General features: G+C 42.5%; 1 protein-coding gene across 1 annotated transcript in view; it reads right to left on the bottom strand.

The window, feature by feature from the left end:
- LOC122810638 (transmembrane protein 17-like) overlaps positions 1 to 24,090 on the bottom strand; it is a 240,578-nt gene that overhangs the window by 212,286 nt on the left and 4,202 nt on the right. The window contains exon 2 of the mRNA XM_044082212.1: positions 19,120 to 19,223. Coding sequence (XP_043938147.1) covers positions 19,120 to 19,223 — 104 coding nt within the window. The remainder of the gene's footprint in view (positions 1 to 19,119; positions 19,224 to 24,090) is intronic.

Raw genomic sequence — 24,090 nt, 5'->3', positions numbered from 1 at the left:
TTAGTGATGTCATGCGGGTGACCAGGATGTATATAAAACATTGTGAACTATATTTGCATTTGTTATTTACACTGAGGAAGGCTTTTTAAGCCGAAACCGGTCTGGATTAACTATTTGTAGGGTAATGTGTGTAACTTTACCCTTACGGTATACTTCTAATTAAACTTGGATTTATATTCCATACTTTTGCGTGCTGGCCATCGCTTTTTGGAATATGGTTTGACTTTTGGGCCTGTGCAGCTGCCATACTTGCGAGGGTCGTATGATTGAGGAAACTTCCTATATATTCCTCCACTTCTGTGTGCCTCATGGTTTGCAAGTAGCTTTAACTTCAGATCCCATTCTGACACCATGCAGCATGTCTCATGTATCGAATGAGACATTGAGGCACCATGATGGGTTCAAGTTCCTTACTGTAGATAAACACATCGGGAGCTGTAACTGGAACATATATCCAAGTTAACAGACTGACTCATTACTTCAAACACACTTGCATGTGTATCTTCATTCATGCCTGCATTCACTCTGACTAAACAAAATGCCACTGATCTTGCACATGCTCAGTAACTTCCATGCACATGCTACAGTGGCTGACTAGGTACAATACACACAATGATCTACAGTCTCCTCTGCAAGTTCTTTTTTAGTGGCTGCTGCCACCGCGATGGCATCAATTACAGGACCCTTGCTCCAGTGTTTCTACCAGCCGGTGAGACCAGGAACCTATCAGGGCATTTAGAGATGGGCTTGATGGTATCCGGTCCTTCCATGCTCAGCGGGATACCAAATCAAAGAGGTCATCCACTGGGGGGTCACCCAGGACACAGATGGCCCCGCCCCGAACTCCTCCAAAAACACTGACTCCTCAGTAGGAGGAGGTTGGACAGACCACCCACCTTTCTGCTTCAGGATTTCTAGAATGTCTCTGAAGGAGATGTCATCAGGTGGGGATCGAAGGGATCCTTCTCCCTTATCAAAGTCAATGTCTTCGGTCAATAACTCCATCGGGGAGTCAATGTGCCTCCTTTTGCATGTCTTCTTCTGGGAGACTTCTGGTACTTCCCTGAGTATCCTGCAGAGGAAGAAGCAGATTCTTCCTGGGCAGGAAGACCTTGGAGACTGCTTGGTGCGGGATGGCTCAGAGTAGGATGAGTAAGGTCAAGATCACAACCCAATGGGGGTGAGGAGGTAGACTGCAGGATTAAGACAGTTCTCAGCCAAGGGAGAATACTCTTTCCACTACCTGGAAAGACGACGGGACTGAAGAAGTCCCTTCCACCTCCCTCGGAGTTGAAGCAACGAGGGGGAGGTGGTCAGAACTCGCTCCAGATCTGCAGCCTCCAGAGGGAATCAGAGCCAAGCTACTGAGGGCCAAAGCACCCAAGGGAAGAGACTGCTCTGACAAGGATGGAGTCAACCCCATTCCCCCAGGCCCAGTGCTAACATCTCAGCTCTGAGATCTGCTCTGCTCCAAAGTAACAGGAACAGGGTTGATCAGGGGCACCATCTGCGTTGAGGAAAGTGCTTCTCTGGTGCCAACGCCAACAGTCGGGAGTCCAGAAACCTGCACCTCTGAAGCTGAGGGCTAGATCGGAGAAGGAGTTCTCACTGTACGGGCAGGGTAGCTCATAGATCTGATAGGGGACGGAGCTGAGTAGAGGACTTGGAAGAGAAGTCAACAAGGGAGGTCTGGAATGTCTAAACCTTGGTAAAGGGGACTGTCCTAGTCTGCTTAAGGACTTGCTTTGAGCTCTTGGATCCAGAGCCCATGAAACAGGAGAAGATATGGTGATGACCTTAATCATAACAAAGGAGGCCTGTGGATCCGGTAAGGCAGAAGAATTCTTCGGATCCGAGAAAGTAGGTTCCAAGGTCTACTTAGATTTAGTTTTGGGCTCTAAAGGGTATCTTGGAGAGGCAAAGAGAGACCTCTTCTTAGGTTCCTTGGAAGAGGAAGACAAAGCCATTGAGGGGGTCTGATCCTTGGATCCTGAAGAAGGAAGAAGACCCCTCATGATAAGCTTGTTGTACTTATCCACCAGCTCACATGGATTAAAGGCACACAAATCTCACAATTTGCCTTGAAATGGTCTGTGCCTAAACAGTAGACACACTCCTTGTGGGCATCTTGACTGGGAATCTTGTGCCCACAGGAAGTGCATCATATAAAATCTGCAGATGGTTTGCCTGACATAACTGCTGTATGACAAACTTGGCCACAGCCCACCAAAAACAAAAAATGCCAGAGTAACTGTCAGCACTAACTGAATTCTACCAACTATCACATATACTTTTAAGAATAACTATACAAAAAACGCACAACTATTTCTGACAACTATGTAAACAGTCTCAACTCTAACAATCATAACACTACCTAAACTGCCAAAAAATACTACAAGAAATCCTGGCCTACAAAGTCTTAAACTACAAAAGCTACCACACTAATGCTACCACACGGAAGAAGCACACTAAAGAAGTTCTAATTATTAAAGGTTGAAGAGACTGACAAAGGATATAAACTGTCGAAAGACCGGATCTTCCTTCCAGCTTTGAACATGGCAAGCGAGATCTAAGGTACTGGGGTGGGTGTGATGCATTATGGGTAAAGGGCAGAGCTTGAGAGTCAGATCCAAGTGTGGAAGAAGTGGCCAGGCAGGATATGAGGGTCAGAACAGAGACCCATGCGTGAGGAGGAATGAAGACGACAACATCAGATGGCTACGTTTTCAGATGTTCATGATCTAAGTAATTCTTCAGTAATTAACAAGGATGGTAATTTCTAATAAAACATGAAAAAGATTTAGTGGTGCATTAGAAATACAACATAAAACATCATTATATCATAACATATGCAGCTAAACTTGATAGTCTCATAGGACAGCTCTGGAACAACAGAATGAAACCACAGAGAAAGTGTTGGTAGTAATCAGTCTTTTTACAAACGTGACAAGCCAAAGTATCTAATCACCAACTGCATTCAGCTGTTTAATGAAGGAAGGCATTTTCATATGGCGATTTTTGTTAAGACGGTCCTGAAATATTTATTGATGTGTAGATGTGGGCTGCCAAGGGGGGGGAGCTAGTGGCTGAAAATTGGTTTCCTCCACCAGACCACCATATAACAAGTGGAATTCCTGTTACACATCAAAGATAATATCTGCAGAAGTCGTGAAACCTGTCAATTCTTCAACCTGTTACTTATGAAGGCAAGTTATGTTGGTGACCATGCACATATGGCCAAATTTAGTTGAAGACATGGATCTTTTCTTCAGGCAGCTGGATGTTTATGCAATGAAGGCCAAGGGAAGCACAAATAGTCTTGAGAACCTGACATTGGTGCTGAAAAAAAAACAGTGGTATTAGAATTATGCTCCCTCAATGACTGAGGAAATGGATTTGTAAGTTTGGTGACCAGATCAGTGTCTCAAGAATTCCAATGACCCTGTATGCCAAAACCCTTAAAGTGAAAAAGGTTACGGAAAGGTCACTGAAACTGATAATGCCAGACATCTGCATCATAGACACTTCAAAAAAAAGTTATGCATAGTTATGGTGAGTACATCTGTGTTGCTCATTTTCATTCTTCCTCAATGAATGGGTCTTGGATCCAACTCAGCTGAATTTCTGCTAGACTCTTGGATCAGACTCTCCAGCTCCTCCCCTTATGCATAATGTGCCTAACTCCTGTATTACCTTCGAACAAGTTTGCAGTTCAATCTGTAAAAGGTTGATTATAAATTACAGAAGAAAGAAAGACAGAATAGGGGCTCAAACAGGAACAGTGGTTCCAATATTTCTATCAGATCACTCCCAAAGGCAAAGGAGAGGAGGAAGGAGTGGGTGAAGCTGCGGAAGAATGAAAATGACCACCACAGATGCATAGTTATGGTGAGTGCATAACTTTTATAACTAATGTTGTCATTTTCATTAATTTCTCAATGAATGGGGCAGAGTCCCCAGCTACGATAACACTGGGTGGCCCTCATGGATGGATATTCCGCAGTACCTCAGAACCAAAGGCAGCCCTACTTCTGGAAATGACGTCCAATTTGTAATGAGAAATAAAAACATGAGCACTGGTCCAAATGGATGCAGCACAAATGCCATCAATATAGGCTCTAGTCCAGAATGCAAATGACATAGCCATAGATCTATCAGAGTGAGGTTTAGGAGGTCTTGGTAAAGGCAGACTTCATAAAGAATAAACATATGAGATTCAGTCTATTAACAATTTTACTAATGTGACTTTAGAAATTGGTTTCCCCACTTTGTTATAGGCAAATGAAACAAACAACTGGTCAGCCTTCCTAAAATCCTTCATTCTGTGAAGATAAAAATGAAGCTGTCCATGTATCCAAAAGGCGAAGCATGTACTCTCCTTTACTGGAAAATTTTGGAAATAAAACGGGCAAGTTGATTTGGTTGACGTTTGTCTCAGAGGCAGTACACAAGGAGACTCTTTTTATGGAAAATCAAATAAGGTGGTTTTGGAGACAGTGTTTGGAGTTCAGAAACTCGACTAGCTGAAGTTGCAGCCACTAGAAAGACTGTCTTCCAAGAGAAAAATTTGAGGGCTCAAAGGGAGGCTGAGCCAAGCTCTGCAACATAAGTGTAAGGTTCCATGGTGGAGCAGAGTCTTTAATTGGTGGTCTAAGTAAGAAGGTACCTTTAAGGAAAGCTTTGCATAACCTGGATGAAGCTAGAGGGAAAGCATCATCTCCAGTGTAATAATTAGAGATGGCTGCTAACTGGACTTTTATGGTTGCAAAACTAGCACCTCCTTGAAAAACTGAAGCAAGAAAATCTAAAACAGCAGGAACAGGAGCATTAAAGGGATCCAATTATTTTTGAGGTGCCCAATAAGAAAATATTTTCCCATTTAATCATTTTATTTTCTAGCTGAGGCTTTCTGGGATAATATTAAAATTCTTCAAACTGAGGAAGAAAGCCTGGGCTGTCTAGCCATTATTGGAATTGGAGTAACCCATGTATTCAACTTGAGGCCTGGAATGTCTGTGTGAGTCATCCATGTGGGATGAGATATCAGATTTGGACTGGGGTCCAGTATCCAGAGGAGGACATAGGAGGCGAGACCACAGAAAAGGGAACCAAACTTGCCAAGGCCAGTAGGGAGCAATGAGGATAACCTTGCTCTTCAAATAAAAAGTGCTTTCTGAAGAAATTTAGGGATTAGAGGTGGGGGGGGGTAAGCATACAGGAGATCAGATGGCCAAACATGGATTAGAGCATCTCTCTGTGACTCCCCCGGGGAGGGGCATTATAGCAAAGAACCTGCTGCACTTGTTGAGGGGAGAGGCAAAGCGGTTGCAGCAAGGATGACCCCATAGATGAAGACTCTCTCCACCACCGTATGGTTGTGAGACCACTCATGATGCATCAGAATAGTCCTACAGAGCTTGTCAACTAGAATGTTAGACTTCCCTGGAATGAGCACTGCTAGAAGAAAGCGGATGGAGCAGATTGCCCACTGCCACACTCTCATTGCTTCTACTCTGTTTCTTGATGTACCAGACCACCAACAAACAGGGGAGAAGCAATGAGAGTGTGGCAGATTGCCCACTGCCACACTCTCATTGCTTCTCCCCTGTTTCTTGATGTACCAGACCACCTGCATGTTGTCCGTTTGTACAGCAACTGTCCCTAGAGAAAGAGAGCTCTGAAAGGCCCACAACGCTAAAAAGACTACTCTCATCTCTAGAACACTGATATACAAATTGATCTCTTCTGGGGACCACATGCCTTGAATAGTCCATCCCAAGAAATGCCCCTCACCCCAATTTGGAGCCATCCATGATCGCCTGTTGGAGCTGAAATTAAAAAAAAGTCGTCCCTGACCAACTTAAATGAACTGAACCCACCAAAGTAGGGAGCCTTTGCAAACCCAAGAAAGTTTTATAAGATGGTTTAGAGGTTGTTGAAGAATCGACCATTGAAGAATCCCCATGTGGAAACAAGCAGTTGATAGCAGGGTAAATTGCCACAGCCACTGACCTTAAGGCATGAAGAACCAACTTTGCTAGGGGAGTAGGATGTGAAAGAATCTGACTGACATGCAATTTTAAGGTCTGTAATCTGTTTAGTGGAAGAAAGGCCAACTAACTGGATGAGTCCAGGCAAGCTCGTATAAGACTTGAACCGACTGAAGGTGGGACTTGGAATACCTGACTGTGATCCCCAAAGACTGGCAAACTGGAGTAAGTGGCCCCTGTTTTTTTCAAGGAGATGCCTGGTTGGGGCGGCAAGGAGCCAGTCATTTAGATAAGGGAACACAGTGAATCTGAGCAGTCTGAGATGAGCTGCTACCACTGCCATACATTTGGTGAACACACTGAGGGAGTGTGATGAGCCCAAATGGCAGAGCTCTGAACTGATAATGACTAGCACCCAGCCGAAAACACTTATCTCCAGGAGCACCCATGCTTCTTGATGTGATGGTAGGCATCCTAGAGGTCTATGCAGCACATCAAATCATCTTTCCACAGAAGAGGCAGAATAGACTGAACTGTGACCATCCAGAACTTGGAGTTCTTCGCAAACCAATTTAGACTGCTGAGATCCAAAATGGACCTTAGGCCCCCTGTTTTCTTTGGTACTAAAAAGAACCTTGAATAAGTTCCGAATCCTCTCTGGTCTGGTGGAACCTCCTGAATGACCATTTTGTCCAGTAGCTTTTGAACTTGTAGAGCTGCTAACTCCCACTGATTGGGTGGAACATCAGGGAGATTTTCCAATTTGGGTGGGGTAATTTGCCAAAAGGGAAGAAATAACCTCCGGATAGAATTTTTTTGCACCAAAGCTTCTTTTGTGATGGATGCCCAGGCTTCCAGATGCAAAGATAAGCACCCCCCCCCCCACTGTTTCCAAAGAACAGTCAGGTTAACCCTTCAGAACCACTGAAAAGGTCTATTAAAAAAAAGAATCTTTATACCCTTGGTTTTGCAGACCCCCTGCCGAGGATAGTGTCTTCCACTGGAATTTCCCCCTCTGCCTCTAGGAAAAAATTCCCCTCCTCGAGTCCTGAAAACGGTCCTTGTGATGTAACAGACTGGGATTAGGCAAAATATAAATTTGGACTGCAGTTTAGAGATTACCTTCCCTAACAGGGACTGATAGAGTATAGGCAAAGAGAACGGGATAGGGAAGTCTTATGTGAAAAGACTAGCTCTAGCTGAGTTTTTGATTGAGTTTAAAACAGGCATAATACATAGGGCATATAAAATACTGCATGATAACCTGGAGTTCGGAGTCTTCTGTTGCCAGCACCTGTTCAGTCAAATAAAGTTCAAGTTGCTGCTTTCTATGTTTTAAAGTAGATTATGTGAATTTCCAGGCAAAACATGCACATGTGAATTGTGGATATCCCCCAAAAATACAAATATTTGTATGCCTGTGTTGAGCTGAGGAAGAATGTTCCTTCCACAGGCAAAGCTATGCAACTGACTAAAGGCCTAAAACCAAAGTGAAAAGAAAAAGACTCTAAAAGGGGAAAAACCTTCAAAAACAATGACAGAGAAGCAGGAAAGAAACAAAGAAACAGAATGATTTACTTACAAACCACTTAAGGTTTTTCATAAAAAGAAAAGAAAAAAAAACAGGCTATGTCTTCTTAACTAGTGTTCAGCATACCAACAAAACTCTCTAAAGCCTCATATTACCTCATCACATACAACAAAATCCAACTCAGTATGTTTTTTGTCCTGACCACAGCACTCAAACCGCTAAAAGACTAAACTGCACCTGAATGAGATAATAGAATGCTTTCCACTGTCCTTTTATAACTTCACAAAAGATTTTGATGTAGTCAACCCAACATATTCCTTCATGGGCTGCAAGAAATAGGCTGCTTACCAGGAAGCTGTGAAATTTGACAAAATCCAGTCCAATAATGGAGCACAAGGCAGCTTTCTATGACAACTACTGCTTACTACCTTTAACAATGACTTTCTCCATTCTAATGGTACAAAACTGCTGCAACATGCAAACAAATCCATTACTCCTTGCAGTGCTCCAAAACTACATACTCGCATTTCCAACATGCATCTTCCTACTGATTCACTACTTATATGGCTTCAACAAAGCAAAACTAGGAGTAAAGAAAAGAACAGCAAACTCATGCCCTTCAGCCTAACAAAGTCCCTTGACCTCTTAACTATTAATATCATTATATAAACTGCTGAAACATTAGTTTACTGTACATTATCTGTAACTTGTTCCAAATATGCACACACCACAATGCCAGATATACCCAAAAAGACTAAGGGTACTATACTGTATATAACAGTGCCTACCTCTATCTTTAAAGAAACCCTTGGCCAGTGTATTACTCTTACCAAAATTACTATATGAAATAACTTTGGGCAATCAAAACCATCTTTCAGAAACTATAATCTAGATACTAAAAGAATGCTAAATTTGAAGCTCAATCAATGTACAGTGGTCATACATGGCAGATACTTAATATACCTAGGTTGGATGACCTTTACCAAACCTATATCCATCTCACATTCTCCAATAAAAAAATGATATAATATAAAATGTTTCTCACCCCCTTCCACTTTTGTTACATTATAAAACTAACAAACTCCCATGTTCATCTAACAAAATATTTTAACTTTTGAGAAAAACTTCCACAAAAATAACTTCTCATTTTTTTTCTAATTCCCCTCCTTGACCATCCTCTCTTATAACCATGACATAAAACTAACTGCATAGCACTTGAGAATTACTTTCAGTCTTGTCTTGTTCCATGTGTTGTACTGAATTTGTTTCACATTCACTCTTGTTGTTGTGTTACTTCTACACATTTCTTTGCCACTTTTTTTGTAAATTTTCAGGTCCAACCAAAAATTGGCTTTGCCCAGTTAAGTTAACCTGGTCAACAAAACTTAAATAAATTATTGGAGAGAGGGTGAGTACAAAGCAGCTACATAAAGTTTTACTTCCCAGTGTTTCCAAACACCTGTTGGTAATAATCCCATTGTTACACGGGCTAGACCTTGTCTTATATCTGTCATTATACTCTGTTCTTATAGGCTGTCAAGAAAGTGACCTATTTTGAAATCTATGTCCAGAACACACTGATGATGGAACCCTGTGCAACATCCCTCCTCTAGGCCAGTAATCAAGGAGTCCCAATCCTCGCCATGGATACCGGTGAGGGACATTCACTTGGAATGAAAATAGACACACACAGTGTTTCCAGATGCAGCTTTCTGGACTAAGCACAATTTCCTTAAGAGCACACAGGGAACACACTCAGTCCGGGGGCTGGGTTTCCCTCTCTCTCTCCAGACCCCCAATAAGACTCCCCACAGGCACAGCTACAGACTTCAGTCCTAAGCTGAGTGATCCAAGCCAAGTCCTCTACCACCCTCTCTGTGAAACCAGTGCTCTGTGTCCCTGCTCCAAGTATCTGACACACACACACACACACACACACACACACACACACACACACACACACCTGGGAAAGGCTGGCACAGATTTACCAGCTATACCCCCTCTGCCCAAACTATAAGGTAGATACTGCCACCAGAATACTCCAAAGCCAGCTACTATAAGGTTCTTGCATGGGTACCCAATTAAACTGAGTAAATTTAATACTAATAGAAATGGTGGTGTTTGACCAAAGCAGCAAGGCTTTTAGGAGTGGCCACAGTGTCACCCAATAAATATAAGTACTCTCAAAGGGTAAAATATTCTCTAAAAGATCAGCCACAATGAAAAGTTTAAATATATTTAATAATAAAAGAACATGAAAATACTAAATATCTATTTACGACAAACACCAGTGTTTCATTTACAGGAAATATTAAAAATAACACGGATCCATTCATACAGATACAGAAAAATAGTACTTAACTAGTCTCACTATAGTTTTCTGGCTGATCTAAAGAATTACTGTCCCCTAGTTAGCTTACTAGAGCAAGGCAAGATGAAATAGGCGAGAACTCCTTCTTTTCAGGTTTCATAAACAGACTGCTCTGAGACATCTGTCTCAGCTGGTATTAAATATCATTTCAGTGACAGATGACACAATGAAATCACATATATTTGGCCATCTGACTCACACTACCCCCACCCCACCCCCCGACTAGAAACTGAATAGAACCTATCACATATGTGATATAATACACACAGACATATATCTTTGCCAAGATGTGTGACACCATCCACAAGCTATAAAACCATTTTAACACTTCCACCCTTCCAAGGTAACAATTAGTTCACTACTAAGGACAATAAAGCAGGATTCGTAGTCCTTGTTTTCAGACGTTGCATCTGTGGCTGCATTCAGAACTGTAAGATACAATATTTACGGCCTAAACCAGGTAATTTAATTTCAGACTATTATTCAAAGTTAGCTCGACTGAGATACACCTCTTCTCTTCCAGTATACTCTGTTACAATGTATTAATTTCAACAGTTACAATACAGTCTGACACAAAGATGCATTTCTTTTCTGTCCAGCAAGACCCACTGTTGGTACATTTTTAACACATGCAGCTTTACAAATATATTTTTCAACACAAGCATCTGTACAAATCGGTTTGATATACAAATGACAATTCTTTACAAATTTCTAGCTAGCTATGCTGGCATATGTTACACATGCATTCCCCTACTCCTCCTGGGATAGCCGGCACTACCTCACATCGTCACAATAATCAAGGAGTATCAATCCTCACCACTGAAAAGTACAGTTTTGTACCTACCATAAATGTAGATGTTCGAAGATCCACATTGCTGCAGTCCTGACTATTGGGTAGTCCGCTGTCCCAGTCGGCCCGAATACCAAAGTATAAGGCTGACGTCGGTCAGAGGCGCATTAGACTGACGTCAGGACGTCAGAGTACAAATGCGCATGACCGACGTCATTTCCTCAGTCTTTTCTTGCCCCAGATGTCAGAAGACCCTAAAAAGATAAGGCCAAACCAAAAACCAACAACACACCAAACACCCCTGTACCAAATATATATACAATATATACAAAGTAAGAAAGGTACAACAATCCCACCCACACAACCACCCCTAAACACAGAGGGGAAGGAGGGAGGGTTGGACTGCAGCAATGTGGATCTTGAACATCTACATTTATGGTAGGTACAAAACTGTACTATGTTCTTCATCTCACATTGCTGCAGTCCTGACTATTGGGTAGAATCCCAAAGCAGAGGTAAGGGAGGATGGCAAATCACAAAGAAGCAGGAGCTGACAACATTCCCTGTAAAATAGCAGTGGCAAAACCAGCCCTAGATTTAGAGTAGAGAGGAAGGTGGTAATGCTTAGAGAATGTATGCACTGAACTCCAAGTAGCTGCCTCTAAAATATCCTTAGTTGCCACCCCCCTTAGAAATGCTGTAGAAGTGGCAGTAGCCCTAGTGGAATGAGGTCTAATCCCAGCTGGAATCTCTTTGCCATGATGGGAGTAACAGAAAGCAATGCAAAACCCAATCCACTTAGAAATAGTTTGTTTTGACACAGGCTTGCCCTGAGAACACAAAGCAAAAGAAACAAACAACTGCTGAGACTGCCTGAAATCCTTAGTCCTGCTTAAATAATAACGCAACTGCCTGTGTACATCTAAAGTATGCAAAATCTTTTCCTCCTTATTTTGGGGAACTGCATAAAAAGTAGGCAAATGAATAGTCTGGTTTAAAGCCACACTAGAAACCACTTTAGGCATAAAGGAAGGATTAGTACGTGAAGATACCCTATCCTTATGGAAAATCAAGAAAGGCTCAACTGCCATAAGGGCCTGCAATTCAGACACCCTTCTTGCAGAGGTAATGGCCAACAAAATGCAGTCTTCCATGACAAATATTTCAATTCAGCAGTAGCTGCAGGCTCAAAAGGTTGTAGAGTGAGTTTCTCCAACACAAAATTGAGGTCCCAAGCAGGAGTAGGAGCTCTACATGGGGGTCTTATATTCTTTGCCCCTCTAAGAAATTGCTTGAACAAAGGATGAGAAAACAATGGTGGGTCACAATCATAGTGAGCTGAAATTGCTGCAGCATGAATCTTAATGGAAGAGAAAGACAAACCTTTGTCCAATAACTCAGTAAGATATTGAAGAGCCACACTCAAATTTGGCTCAGAAACATCCAAATCCTTTGCTGCACACCAAAATAAAAATCTCTTCCATTTTCCCATACACTTTCCTTGTACTAGGCCGTCTGGCTTCCATAATCACATTCAAAACTTGTTGAGGAAGCTGAGACCTGCTATGGTTCAAAACAGAATATGCCAGGCTGTTAGATGAAGAGAGTGAAGCTTGACATTGAGTAGATGCCCGTCCTTCTGAGACAATAGGTGTGGAATCAAGGGTAAGGGCCAAGGAGGCTTCCTTACCAGACTCCTCAGCAATGGGTACCAATGCTGCCAAGGCCAATCTGGAGCTATTAAAATCATCCTTGGCTTGTCTTGTCTGACCTTCAAGAGTACCTTTGGGAGGAGAGGCAGAGGTGGAAAGGCATACACATGAAGATTTTTCCAACTGAAAGAAAGAGCATCCACTTTCCAGGCTGTGTGATGAAACCTTTTCGTGCAAAACTTTGGCAGCTGGTGGTTTAGTGGAGAAGCGAACAGATCTATGTCTGGAGTTCCCCAGGACACTGTCAATGTCTGAAATACATGAAGATCCAGTTTCCACTCGTGGGGATCCATGATTTGCCTGCTTAACACATCTGCTAAGGAGTTCTGTGCTCCTGGCAGAAACCTTGCTTGAAGATTCAGTTGCAAACTGAGAGCAGTCTCCCACAAAATCATTGCTTGCCTGCATAGAGGATAAGAATGTGTTCCCCTTGCTTGTTGATGTACCACATGACAGTTGTGTTGTCTGTCAGAATCAACACCTGTCCTGGAAGAAGTAAATCCTTGAAGGCCATTAATGCAAACTGGACTGCCAACATCTCCTTCATGTTGATATGTAGATGCTGTAGTCTGGCAGGCCACTTGTCTTGTATCCACTTTCCATTCAGATGAGCTCCCCAAGCTGTGTCTGAGGCATCTGTCGTTAAAATCTGACTCGCCTCTGGCCGGGACACAGAGAGTCCCTTGTTTAGGTGACATTCCTGAGCCCACCACAAAAATTCCTTTTGAATGCAAGGTATTATTGGAATGACAGTGTCCAAATCCTGGCAGTGCTGTGTCCATAAATTTTGAGATACCATTGCAGCTTCCTCATATGCAGTTTGGCATTGGGAAGCACCAGAATACAAGATGCCATGAACCCTAAGGCTTGAAGGACTGTCCTTGCAGTCAGCCCGGACTGATGAGATAGTTGATGGAAGTAAAGAAAGATTCTTTTGTTTGTCCGGGGTTAAAAAGGCCATCTGGGTTGCTGTATTCAGTCTCACACCCAGAAAGCACATGTCTTGAGAGGGTACTAGACTGGACTTTATTTCGTTCACAGAATACCCTAGGCATCTTAGCACTGCTATCACATATTCCAAATGCTGAAGAAGCACATCCCTTTCTTGAGCCAGAATCAGGCAGTCGTCCAAATAAGGATAGATTTGTATTCCTTTTAGCCTGAAGAAAGCTATCGCTGGAGCCAGAACTTTTGTGAATACTCTGGGCGCAGTAGATAAGCCAAAGGGCAATGCAGAGAACTGATAATGAAAAGTTCCAGCTTGAAAACGCAGATACTTCCTGCAAACCAGTCTGATAGGAACATGAAGGTAAGCTTCCTTGAGATCCAAAGTTACCATCCAGTGATCTTTGCCCAGCAGAGGTAAAAGCTGTTGTAACGTCAACATTTTGAACTTGGGAATGTCCAGATAAGTGTTGAGGATAGATAAATCCAAAATTGGTCTCCACGTGTTCCCCTTTTTTGGTACTAGGAACAGGCGTGAATAAAATCCTAGGCCTCTTTCTGGCACAGGAACCGGTTGAATGGCCCCTATTTGGAGCAACAGAGAAATTTGTTTGTGCGCCTCTTTTCTTTGTTGAGGAGGAATGTCTGGTATGCCTTTGAAAGGAGGCAAGGTATGGAAATAAAACCTGTAACCGTGGTAAATGATATCCAATACCCATCTGTCTTGGGTAATTAAACTCCAGTTTTCTCTGAAAAGTGCCAACCTTCTTCCCAAAGGTGCTGCCAGACGAGAAGAATCTGGCAGCTGAAAAGGCAGGTCATTGGGTCTGCTTACGAAAGGACTGACCCCTGCCCTCACCAGAAGACTGAGCAGGTGAACTCCCTGTTCTAGGCCTAAAAGAACCCTGAGCTCTGCCCCTACCACGTCTAGACCTACCCCTAGACTGGGAATCATAAGCAGGATATGTCCACCCCTTAGTAGGCCAATTTCTACTAAACTTCGGAGGCTGAACCTGCAAAAAATCTTTAACAGTCTGCATAGACTTAGCCTTGTCTTCCATTGTCTTCAGAACTGCTTCCACAGGCGAACCAAACAACACATCAGATTGTAAAGGAGCATCTAAAATCCTTGTCTTAACATGCTCAGCCAAATTCTGATCCCTCAGCCAGGCGTGCCTGCGAAGAACAGAACCCGTAGCAGCCACCCTCGAAGAGGCCTGTACAGCATCAAAACCACATTGCAAAGAATGCTTACCCACCTGTTCAGAAACATGAACCAAATCCTGCAACTCTTTACACTCAATACCTTCCGCCAGAGCATCTACCTTAGACTTTAATTGTGAAAGGAGATAATTTTGGTATTTCAACATGTGAAACTGGCAATTCAAAGCCCTCATGGCTAAAGTGGAAGAAGTATACACTTTCTTTCCCCATCTACCCAAAGCCCTTGCCTCTTTATCTGGAGGAACAGGATTTTTAACAACAGAAGCTTTAACACCTTTAGGCCCCTGAGAAACAGTTTCTGGGTCTGCCCTAGGACTCTTAAAAAGATACTTATGAGCTTCAGGCACCCTATAATATCTATCCGGTTTAACTGGAGCAGGAGGCAAAGAATCAGGATTCAGAGAAGCCTCTGCAAAAACATCTTCCACCACATTCAGAACAGGAGGAATAGCTAAAGGCCTATGCTGAGGTAGAAATAAAAATTCTCTAAGCCTTTTCCTGGAATCAGAGAAATCCTGACCTTCCCATTTAAAATGCTCCCGCATAGAATGAAGAGTCTCTGAAAAAGAAAAATCCTCAGGAGGAGAAGCAGAAGGAGTAGAATCATCTACATCAGAATCAGAGTAAGGAGAATACTCCTGCAAGTCTTCAGTCAAGACTCAGAAGCATCCGAATACTGCTCAAAACTTCCAAGCTCAGGTTCCACCCTAGGCCTCTTATCAGGAGGGGGCATAGAACCTCTAATCATTGTAATCAAATCTTCTGCCATCTTAAGCATATGCTTCTTAGGTACAGACCCTGAAGAACTAGGGGTAACACCTGAAACAAAACCTTGCCTGCCCCTGGGAGAAGCCTTGGAAACAGCAGGAGGGCCTAACCACCTTAGGAAGGGAGGGAAGAACAGCTACCTGAGAAGCCCCTTCCGCCTGGCCTACCTCCTGAGAGGTCACATCTTGCAGCAATAAAGTCTCTCCTGGGATTCCAAAGAGATTTCTGGCTGAACCTCTGGCTCCACCGAGCCTCTAAAGAACCGGCGTCCGACGGACGTTCTTCCAGCCTAGGCTTAGCTGTTTTGTCCTTGCGCTTTTTGATTGGGAAGCGCGCCGGAGCATCCGGCGGCATTTTATAATTACACCGCTTCCCAACAACTAACCTGGCACAATCTAATCTTCTCTTAATAGTGCGTTTGTTAAACCTAGCACAAGAGCGACAGCCAACAACGTCGTGCTCAGGCCCTAAGCAAGGTATACACAAGGTATGGTAATCCCTATGAGGTATCTGTTTCCCACAAGAAATACAGTTATTCACTTTTTCTGACATCCGGTAAAATACTGAGGCAAGAAAACCAAAATATTCCCCAACGGGGTACTTAGCCAACTTGGATTCGGTCTGAAACTCCGACTTTGGAAAATCTCAGAACGCCAACCTGCACTCGCAAAACTGCTTCTGCATCGGACCATGCGGCAAAAAAGACTGAGGAAATGACGTCGGTCATGCGCATTTGTACTCTGACGTCCTGACGTCAGTCTAATCGACCGTCAGCCTTATACTTTGGTATTCGGGCCGACTGGGACAGCGGACTACCCAATAGTCAGGACTGCAGCAATGTGAGATGAAGAACATCTGGTGAGGATTGAGTTCCTTGATTACTGGCCCAGAGAGGAGACATCACACCCTGTATTCAAAACAGCAAATAAAAAAACATAACAGATACATTACAAAACACTCTCCATGACAATGTAACACTCCCCCTCCCTTATAAGATGTTGGTCATTAAACAAATAAGTTTGTACTACCATGTACATATCAAAATTAACCTAGGGTCAGAGTTAAAACAACTGAAGGTCAGCAACTCTTAAGCTTGACTTTCAAGCCTGTGAATCCTCTCTTTTTTAAATGCCCCACCACTTTTTTTCTTTTATTTCTGAGGCACATCTAAGTCAGATAAAAAGTGGCTTTTCTTGCCAGTATTTTTTCCACTTAAAACACAAGTAATCTCCGTGGTATCCCCGAAGTCTCAAAACAACCCACTAAAGTGTAGTGGGTCCAAAAACAAAACAGTGTAAGAAACTTCTCTTTGTGGAAGATTTTCAGTCCATATATTTCTAGTTAATCACTGTATATTAATCAGATCAGACAACAGTAGTAGAAGTAGAGAATGTAAACTTGTCAAAAGTCAAAACAAAACAAAAAGTAATAATAGAAAATAAATAATTGTACAGCATTACTAAGTATTTGAAAGTAATCCAAACAAGGCAGGCAGTCTGTTTCCAGACTAAATTCCTTTATTAAGTACACAGACAAGCGATCCAAGTAAAACAAAAATAGAGTAATAATTTCCTCACAAGCTTATATATATATATATATATATATATATATATATATATATATATATATATATACATACTTTTTATCAGGCATGGGAGTGGTTTATTGTGCTGTAAAACAAAGTGTTATTGGTACACATGTTAAATTCACATCCCTTCCCCCATCAGTGTGACATTTGAGCTGGTCCTGCTCTACTTAGTAGCTGTCATAATAATATATAACCCTTACGTACTTTAAATAAAGTTTATAATGATGGGTACACCTCTTAGTTAACCAAATTATTAAGTAGATTATTAAGTCTGTGATTTTATCCAAGACAACATACTACATGGCTGGAAATATATCAACTTTAGTTCATTTGGCAATCATAAAATATATACATATATAAATATATACATATACATTTTGCATGTAAAAATCAATTTCTATTTTCATAACCTATTGTTAACAAAGATCGTTTTCATCCTTCTAGACTTCTTCAGGTCTGTGTACAAGAACCCTAAAAACCTATATAATCGTATAATTAGTATTGTTATTACACATCATTTTGAATAAAGTGGAAAAAAGAACCAGAAAAACAAAGTAAAAATAAGAAAAAATGTATGTATGATGATGGAAACAAAATATACACTTAAATTTCAACTGATTTAAAATGGTATTTAAAACAAATTTGTAGAATAAAATAAAATAAAATAAAATTAGTCATGTAAACAATGTGGCAATTTTCTAAGTTCCAGTGCACTTTTAATTGAACAGTAGTAGTTTAGTCCAGGCTTCCTAAAACAGTTCAGCAGTAATTGCCACAAGTTCATGTTTCTCCAGAATATTCGGGATGTCTCCTTCAAGATCACCCATGTCTATGCGATCCAGGATCTGGAACTTAAAAGCTGTGTGTCTTTTATGAAGAGAAAGGTGTTTGGCTAGTGCATTATTTTTACATCCAGAGCGGATTTCTGACAGATGACATGAAATCCTATGCTTGAGTCACACGTACTCTTTAAATTACTTGTCAGACACTTACAAATGAACACATTTAACACAAGTCACTTCTGCACTCTCGAAAAAGGGTTGACATAACATAAAGGCTCAAGTAACATTTGCTTTTTGCAACATTTGTAGCGATATTGTAGAATACAACTCCCCTAGGATGCATAGCAACATATACAGCCCATAACATAATTTATGCAGGTCCCTATTGCAATGTCATGCATACTTAATGAGCATTTATTACATACATAATCACTGAGCCAGGCTGGTTATAAATACTCATTAAAAGCTACCTATGACTGCAGCTAACTAAAAACACTGAAACACAGGGAAAACAACAAGACTTGCACAATAATACGAAGCCACATACCACTCAACTGCCCCTTTCTCATGTTTAATGTTGCTGATTTAGCCTACATTTTTGCTCTGCTCCATGTAAAACTTTTGATAAATTACTGAGGATTACAGTCATAGTAATGCCATATCATTAGAGTTTCATACTTGTTATTGTTCCAAAAATACATTTTGATATATAATTTTAATTATTTTTTATGTGAATTAAGAGTAATATTAAAATAGTACCGCGGTGATGCAGCGGTTAGCATTGCTGCCTCACAGCAAGAGGTTCTCCGGTTCGATCCTCAACTGGGGTGCCTTCTGTATGGAATCTGCATATCCTCCCTGTGGTTGCGTTGGTTTCCTCCCATATCCCAAAGACATGCTGTAGGTGGATTTGATACTCTAAATTGGCCCTAGGCATGAGTGCATGCGTGTTTGTGCCTTCCGTGGAAGGTTGGGAGTCGGTCTGGCAACTCGACACAGTAAAATTCACTGCCAATCAAGAGCGGACAGGTGATCTGCTGTGGCGACCCCTAACTGGTAAAAGCCGAAGAAGAAGAAGATTAAAAAAGTCCCTAACTTTGGAATCTTTGCCCACTCGCTCATTTCTGGATTTGTCCTGAATTCTTAAGAAAAGAAGTTGAGAGAAGCTACTTTTGTTTGCCTGTTAAAATGTTATTACAAGTACAAAACACTGAATGTTTCTTTGAAGGTTCCAATAATCAAGCTGGAAAAAAAGTCTTAAGATTCAAAGAGTCTCTTTCTCTTTGAGTTATAAGAATATTAAACTACATATTTACATGAACTGCCTGAACAGTTCAATTAAAATTTTTACCAACAAGCAATTCTGAAGCACCAGGATGTTCTGCATCAAATCAGTACAGTAATATGACTTAACTTACCTTCAACTGCAAACCGATCACCTCTGATACCCACCAAAATGGGAAGAAAAATACATTGAAGTACAGTGACATCTGCAGAGGTAAGCTGGAAATTATTTCATTTCCTGTTAAAAGAAATAACAGTGATTAAGTTCTAAGATGTACTTGGGTCTTGGCCAATATTTACACCCCCCCCCCACACACACACACGCACGCACACACATATGCATGGCACAATCTTGGCCAATATTTACCACACACACACACACACACACACACACACACACACACACACACACACACACACACACACACACGCACACACGCACGCACACACACACACAGCAGACTTTTCTGTTGCAATGTGTCAGTTACAATTAATTCTAAGTTAAGACAATTTCTAGTGGTCACTGGCTTTCACCACACTTAAGACTCATCTCATCTTGTAATTCAAGGGACTGTACACAGCTGTGTAGAAAATTTCCAAGAAGGATTCAATGCAGCTACTATAAACTATGCTTTCAAAGCCAAACCTTTTTTTTAAAACAAATGTCTGGTATTTCCTTTCTACTTCATCTGTCTGTCTACACTAACGTGGCACTGTACATTTCTTTACCTAATAATAACTATTGTAATTATTTGATATGAAATAAAATGAAAAGCTTAAAGATACAACAGTTTCAAAAGCAATAATAACCACAAGATAAAAATGACTTCCTTCCTACCTACCAAAAGGAAAAAGTAAGCCTTCTTCTAGCCACAGGTACCTCTCTGCAGTCACAGTGTGAAGAAAAATGCTATCCAGCTGAAGATATGTAAAGTATTCACCCTGTTGCATACTTTGTTTAACAGTGTTGGAAAAGATGAAAGAGATGGTGTCTGCCTAGAAATAAAAGAGAAGCATACTAATGGGACTAAGAAACAAATCCTACAACTATAAGATGTGTGGAGAGCTGTAGATAACCAATGCATACCAAAATAACAAATATCATGTCTTTGAACGTGGCTCTGGCACACCCATCCTGCTGAAAACACAGATAAGCAATACAAAACAAAACATTGCCCTGGGGAAGGGAGAAAACTCGCCATGTGTGTCACGGAAAGGCCATTGGGATTTCCTGAACCACATCTTTCCTCTTCTCTGATTCCTAGAGTAGGAACGTTGGGGAGTGGAAAAATGTACACCCACAGCAGACAGAGTCTTGCCTTCCTTCTCACACCTGGCTAGTGTGTCTTTAGCCTTTGGACCAAAAAGAGAGGCGGTGTCAAGAGACGCGTTGATGAAGGAAGACGTGAAAGGGTCTGCAAAGTTGCACAAGCGCAGCCAGGCGTGACATCTCATGACAATACCTACACACGATGCTCTAGCCGCCTCTTTGGTTGTATGGGAAATCGACCGCATGGACGAGACACGGATTTCAGGGTGGCAAGTTGTGAGGCAACTTTGTCACGTACCTCATCAGACACAGCTCCTACCAAAGCTCCTGAGAGTACCGTGATCAGGTCTCTCCGGAGACGGGTAAAATGTGCCAAGTAGTTCAAAGACCAAATGGCAAAGATCGATAGGCATAAACCCGCTTCCCTAACCTGTCCATCATCAATGACTCCCTGTTTGGAGGATGGAAAGCAGGACTCTCCTTTGTGAGTTCTTTCTTCATGGCCGCCATCACAACCATAGCGTCTACTGCCGAGCCTTTGCACCAATGTGTGTGATCCTCTGGAGGGGAGAGTATTTTGTCCAGTCTCCGCGGGATTGGCTCAAGGATGTCAGGAGTCTTCCAAGCGCGCTGCACAATGAGTTTGACTAACTCATCTACAGTCGGGGTCACCCAGGAAGTAGAGGGTCGAGTACGGAAAGCCTGCAAGAATACAGATTCCTCAGAAGGGGGGATGGTGGATTTCTAGTCACCCCTCTGTTTCAGCATCTCCAGTATGTCTCCAAAGGAGACATCCTCAGGGGGCGACTGTGGAGACCCACCACCCTCATCGTAATCCGCATATTCGGGGAGATTCCTTAGGAGAATCATTGTGCTTCTTCTTGCACGACCTCTTCAGGGGGGCATCTGAACAGGACTCCTAAGAGATGGTGCCCTGCAGTAGGGTTTATTGTTGCTCCCGTGCCCGATGTCCCAGCGTAGTGGATTGTGTCAGCTGCGAACCAGAAGGCATGGATAAGTGTCATTCGGGCGCCGAAAGGGCCAACTGTGAACCTGCTAAGGTGAGTGCCCTTCTCCATAACCTGGAAAGCAGAGCCGCCCAAAAAGGGATGGGAGCACAGAACCGAGAAGGACAACTTCAAAACCGGGGTCACACCCCGCTCCGACGAGCCTACCTCCAAAGAAGAAGCCGTGAGAGGACTTTGAGCTGCCAGAGCAACCAGAACTGTAGACAGTGGCGAAGGAAAAAAAAATCGGTGTCGTACTAGGGGTCACGGTCTTACAGAGCTTGTATTGGGGTTTAACTTTTAAGTGTGGTACCCCCAAAGCAATAGACACAGGAGAGATGGATATCAGAGTTTGGCATCTTCCTGCCACATTTATCACACTGTTTGAAATCAGTAGTGCTGTTTTTGTCCACCATTATACTAATATCCAAACAACAGTACCAACAGAAATGACAAAACAGCAATTTAACAGTAACAAATATATACTGTTGCAGGCTTTCCGTACTCAACCCTCTACTCGACCCTCTACTTCCTGGCCTAGTAGCACCACATGAAGCATCAGAGACCATACAGGTGCAACTAACCATAGGCAAAACTGCTATACAACTGGTAGCATGTTACAGACAACCCTCCCAATCTCAGGAACCCCACTCAGCCTTCCTGAAGACATTGGAGGATATGAATGTATCACAAAATACCATCATACTGGGAGACTTCAACTACCCAAACATAGATTGGGTACATTATTCTAGCCCTAACACCCTAGCCCAAAGTTTCCTGGAATTCATAAATTCAAATGCACTGGAACAACTAGTCACCTCTCCCACTAGGGAGATAATATACTAGACCTGATCATCACAAACATGGGGACAAAATGCACCACACCGAGGTATACCCCTCACTAGTGAGATCTGACCACAAACTAATCACCCTGGATATACATATCCCACCTCCACCCCCAGCAAAAAAAGACCACAGTGAAAAACTTCTCAAAAGCAGACTTCACTCTTCTTAAGACTGAGATGGTATCCTTTAAGCCCACTGGGCCAGTGGATACCACATCCCACAATGCCAAATCCTTCACAAATGCTTTCTATGGACATCTCCAAGAATGCATGGATCATGCAATCCCAAATAAATCCAAGTCCCTCTCCACCAAAGGCAAGCGTCCTGTCTGGTGGACCTCAGCCATTAACAAATTGTATAACAAAAGAAGGAAGCTACTGCATGTCAGAGCAAAATCCCATAAAGGGAAGATATCTCTGATCAACATTAGCAGAAAACTACGTTCTCTCATAAAAGCATCCAAGGCCAACTTTGAGAGAAAAATCGCTAAGGACACTAAAGATAACCCCAAAGCCTTCTTCAGCTATGTTAGAAACCTGGGCGGAAACCCTCAGATATGCTCAGAGTTAGTTCACAACAACAAAAAATACACTGAACCCACAGATATTGCCAACATTCTGGCTGACAGGTTCAGTGCAAATTTCTCCCCTCCCTCACCCCCAAAAGAAGAAATACTTATCCCAGCTGAATGTAATCTCCCTGTCATCTCAGATGTCCAAGTGAGAACCGCCTCAACAAAGCTAAAAACACAGCATCAATGGGACCTGATGGTATCCCGGGTTGCGTGCTACGTGAACTCCAAGAGGAGCTAAACCTGCACATAAAAATGCTATTTAACCTTAGCCTTACTACAGGATATGTACCTGAACACTGGCGTACAGCAACAGTGGTCCCACTCCACAAAGGGGGTACCTCTACAGACCCTGGGAACTACCTCCCCATAAGCTTAACCAGCCTGGTCTGCAAAGCTATGGAAAGAATCATTATGGAACTCATAAACAGAGACATAGGGGACCTACAGACACTTGACCCCACCCAGTTCGGCTTTGTAAAGGGCAGATCCTGCCTTTTGAACCTGGTTGACTTTTTCGAAACAGTCACTAGAGCCATTGATGAGGGCAAACAGTCCATACAGCCTACCTGGACTTGGCTAAGGCCTTCGACACAATACCCCACTCAGGCATCATAGATAAGTTCAACAGCTTAAACGTAAACCCTTAAGTCACTAGATGGGTTGCAAACTGGCTAAAGGACAGAACCCATAAAGTTAAAATCGATGGAGCAATGTCAGACTCAAAGCCAGTCACAAGTGGTGTCCCACAGGGATCTGTCCTGGGTCCCCTCTTGTTCGGCATTTATTTCTCAGATGTTAAAGCAAACATGGGAGGGTTGTGGCTGACAAAGTTCGCAGATGACTGCAAACTAGGCGCCATAGTCGATACACCAGCAGACACATACATCCTACAAAAAGGCCTCACAGAAACGGACAACTGGTGCCGGAGTCACGGCCTTAAACTAAATGCCAAAAATGTATAGTCATCCCCTTTGGGAAAAACAAAGTACCCACAAATTATCACATAGACAGCAACCCACTGAGTATGGAGAAAGTAATCAGAGACCTGGGGACCCAAGTCGACAGCGACCTCTCATTTGACACCCATGTTGCCAAAGTGGTTAGAAAAACATTCTACCTTGCACACCTCATCATGAAGGGATTCACATCCAGATCCAAGGATGTCATTGTACCCCTATACTCCTCCCTCATCAGACCCATGATTGAGTACAATGCCCCATTTGGTATGTACCTCACCCGGCATTTGCAACAGCTGGAGAGAACACAAAAGTACCTCACCAAGAGGATCAAGGGTTTCCAACATATGTCTTATTCTGCCAGACTAAAGAAACTTCAGCTCTATTCAGTAGCATACCGCCTGCTCAGAGGTGATCTCTGCCTGACGTACAAGGCCATGTCCAATCAGGAT

The sequence above is a fragment of the Protopterus annectens genome, chromosome 9.part0 (genome assembly GCF_019279795.1).
Source record: "Protopterus annectens isolate FY-2018-M chromosome 9.part0, PAN1.0, whole genome shotgun sequence".
Lineage (NCBI taxonomy): Eukaryota > Metazoa > Chordata > Ceratodontiformes > Protopteridae > Protopterus > Protopterus annectens.
This window is presented reverse-complemented; position numbering and strand designations above follow the sequence as displayed.